We start from the raw sequence: 3,839 nt of genomic DNA, 5'->3' as shown, positions 1-3,839 counted from the left end.
ATTTTCTTTGAAATCGGTCTAAGGGGGCGTTGACTGTAACTGTGTGTGAATGGTGGTTCCATAAAAAAACTAAAACATTTAGTGATGTTGCCCGGTTTTCTAATGTAATTTTAATGTGTGTGTGTGTGTGTGTGTGTGTTTGTGTGCAATTTAGTATAACAATCATTAAAATGTGAGATATGGATTATTTTGATCGATTCGGTTTATTGAATTTTGAGTAGTAATAACTTTTCGGTGAGATCGCAATATCAATATCGGAATAAACGATTTTCGATTATCACTAAAGTAGAGGCGGTGCGATCTGAGTTTTCATTACGATTTTTGCATATTGAATAATATATGGATTTATCAAACGTTTAGTGTTTGTTTCCTGTCAACAACCATGTCCCCCACTTCCTATCAATCAAATACCGTACATAATCCACACGCGAATGTAGCGGTAGTGGTGGTAGTAGTTGTTGTCGTAGTTATAGATGCCTTGGTAGTAGCAACACATTAATGGTGATGGTGGTCGAGAGAAGGTGGAACATGATGATTATGATGATGATGATGATAAAAGCAACGATAATAGTGACTTTTCCAACTCACTCCCTCGTCTATGGTTGATAATGGAGTTTAAAAATGTTAATAAAACAAAACAACTGAACTCTGCAGTCCACACAATTGATTGTGCTCTTGAACTGCTATAAGAAACTCAGCGTCAGTTGTTTTGTTTTTTTGTTTGTTAAAAATTTTTAAAAATATATGTTCGTGTTTTTGTTTTTTTAATTTGATTGGATTTCTTTTTTGTTTATTTGTTTTTTTTTAACATGTACTTTGCGATAGACTAACGTCTTATCTAAAGGGTAGCAAGAAATTGCAACTGTCTGTTTCACGCTATAGAAACCGGGATTAACTCCGGCACCGTGGGCCTAATGGCTCAGAGGGACTACTTTTTTAAAATGTTTATGATTTTGTATTTTTTAATACATTCATTTTTTTTTCACTGTATGTTATTGTATTTTTATACAAATGAAATTTTTAATCTTATCATTTCCGTTTCTTTTTTTTTCTTTTTAGACGAACTGGAGTTTGACTTTGATGACTGTGAGCCCAGCCGAGGTGTTTCTTTGGAAAATTTCATCGATGCCACTCTAGAAGACACGATGGACTTATCCGTAAACGACTGTAATTTTACCTCTCGCAACAGTCAGGAAATTGCTGAGGAAGAAGAAGATGTGTACAAAAAAGAATTCTTTCTGAAGCATATCAGACTTCAACGGGTTCCCTCTAAATCCACTGTATCCTCTCAAAGCAGGAAACGCAAACACGAGGAAAGTGAATCAAAAAATCCTGACTCTTTGTATCCGCCTAATTCGTCTCTCCGAGTACCCGTACCCGAGTTTGGAAATAATTCATATTCGATTCCATCACACAGTTCTTTGAAAACGAGTACACACCACACACATACGAATAGTTCTCCATCTCCTTTACACAGCAGCGATACATTCTTCATCCCTCTCAGCGTGCCTTCAAAATTGTGTTCATGCTCTTCGAGCGACTGGAAAAGGACGATTCTTTACTCCACAGCTAAATCCTGTAGCGTCACATCTGTTCAGACTAGTCCCAGCACAGCTTCCGTTTCCGGGATTCCTTCCCATGGAGGAAGTGGTGGATTATCTCCCCGTTGTCACTCGGATTCGTCATCGTCGTCGTCTTATATCCTCGACAACGACGATGACGCCAGCCGTCTTTCCCCGTCCTTACTCTTATCCGACAGAGCAAAGGATTGTTTCGAGTTCGATCTTCTGGACAAAAACGAGATGGACGAAGACACCAAAGATCTTCTACAGTGGTTGGACAGTCAAGACATTCAAACCACAATGGCCGGAATTGCCTCGTCTTACAACCACACTTCTTCAGCTGTCCATAGTCGATCGCTGGCGACAGAAACAGATTCCAACGCCTCAAATCCCGCATCGAATGGCGTGATAACAGTAGCCGATGATCTGGAGGATATTCTGTCTCCTCAGACTCAACAGTCATCATCGTTGGAGTTGGACACTTTTCAGGATCTAGAAGCCTACGTCTTGGACCAGTCTTCTCCAACAAAAGAGGTTCAGCAAAAAATAAGCAACAACAATAACAACGATTTGAATGTGTGTTCAAAATCTCAGATCCGTTTATCGATACTCGCGGATATTTCAACGGATTTTCTGAATTCCGAGTACAAGGAGAAGAAAGAAGCCATCAAGCGGGATATCCTCAAATCGTGCCAGTCAAATTTTGTGTCATTTCCCTCCAATCATCATAACTTTTTATCTAAACGGACTAATTTTATATCCGAAGATTGGTGTAACTCAGCCTTCTCATCGCCATCATCATTATCATCACCGTCATCGTCGCCACCTCACTCATCATCGGATTATTCTCAAAAATCATCGCCATATTTAAAGGAGTGCGTACACCATGAACAGTCTAAGAATCTGGAGCTGTTGGATTTGTTTGCAGACGAAAATGCTGTCTGGTGCTGGTGATAGAATACAGCTGAGGTCATGTGACCAATCTTCACAAAACGGTGTTATATCGGGATAGACCTGGTGTTTAAAATTCAATAGTAATCTTAAGCTCAATTGATAAAATTCGATTAAAAAAAAAAAAGAAGCACTTTGGCTGAAGAAGGGCTTTCAGCCCAAACCATTCCGTGCCTGGTAATTTATTCTTTTTCGGAACGGTTATATATTCATTTTTGTTCATTAACTTAATAATACAAAAGATAGCTTCTTATTATTTTTATTTATTTGTTTATTTATTTATTTATATATATTTTTGCTCACTCCCAATATTGATAAGTAGGCATACGTTACGGAATTTAAAAAAGAAAAAGCAATGATTCCAACGCATTCAAATATTTGGATGACGTAAATGATATCTCAATAAAATCAAAGAATCTAACGATGTTCTTCTAATTTGGTAAGGGCAGGGTGAAGTTTCGTTAACTTCAACTTAGAAGACTTAAAATCGTGTATTTTACCAATTATAAAGTTTAAAACTCAATAGGGAAGAAAATTGTGATGTCAACTAAACTGGTTCTTATTTCACTGGAAGTGTAAAACCAATTTCCGGGGGACTGGATACATACCTTGTGTAGTTCATCTTCTGGTGTCAGAGTGATGGTGTCTTGTTTTCTAGTCTAAATAAATGCAGGTCATCAATAAAGATCATCCATCCTCGTCCCGTAATCCTAAGAATCTGCCTATGCATCCTGCTACTGAAATCGTTATGTCGCCTTTATGTCGTAACCTATTCATTATTAGTACTCCCAAGGACTGGTTACATACACACTCCCAAGGATTTAGGAACCGGAAGAGTAGAGGGTGTGACGTCACGAATTTTCTTCCCTATTGCCTTATCTAGTTCATTCCGACATAACACCAAGTTAATATGACGGGTTATAAAAATGGAGTGTTTGTAATTGTTAAGCAAATTACACCGATCTGCTTTTGTGTTTGTGATAAAAATGAATTATGAATAAAATGTTGATGAAAAATATTTATCAGGTGTTTATTCGATAAGAATTCTCATTTCGTGTTTGTCCGTGTTAATTTCATGTTCGTACGTATCGTTGAATCGTTCACTCTCTCCCTCAATCATCGAATGCTTCTCAGAAATGATATGAATTCATTAGAAGAAAAGTCCGTTTTGTTGTTTTGTTTTGTTTTCTTTTTCTCTTTTAAAACTTATTATTTCTTTGTTTTGTTTTTGCTCTTTTTTTTTCGTAAGGGGCGGGGCGGAGGAGGGAGGGGGGGGGGGGGGGGCTAGGAGTAGGAGTTCCTTTTTTTTTCTTTTCTTCAGTAAAC

General features: G+C 37.7%; 1 protein-coding gene across 1 annotated transcript in view; it reads left to right on the top strand.

Annotated features, from left to right (window-relative positions):
- The window catches only part of LOC144967652 (uncharacterized), a 5,674-nt gene extending 2,141 nt beyond the window's left edge, over positions 1-3,533 (top strand). Inside the window, exon 2 of the mRNA XM_078905173.1 lies at positions 1,060-3,533. Coding sequence (XP_078761299.1) covers positions 1,060-2,516 — 1,457 coding nt within the window. The 3' untranslated portion in view covers positions 2,517-3,533. The remainder of the gene's footprint in view (positions 1-1,059) is intronic.
- The last annotated feature ends 306 nt before the right edge of the window (positions 3,534-3,839 follow it).

Source organism: Berghia stephanieae, chromosome 3 (genome assembly GCF_034508935.2).
Source record: "Berghia stephanieae isolate SIO BIC M18660-M18661 chromosome 3, UCSD_Bste_1.3, whole genome shotgun sequence".
Taxonomy (NCBI): Eukaryota; Metazoa; Mollusca; class Gastropoda; order Nudibranchia; family Aeolidiidae; genus Berghia; species Berghia stephanieae.
The sequence above is the reverse complement of the archived record's forward strand: the minus strand, read 5'-3'. Positions and strand labels throughout refer to the sequence as shown.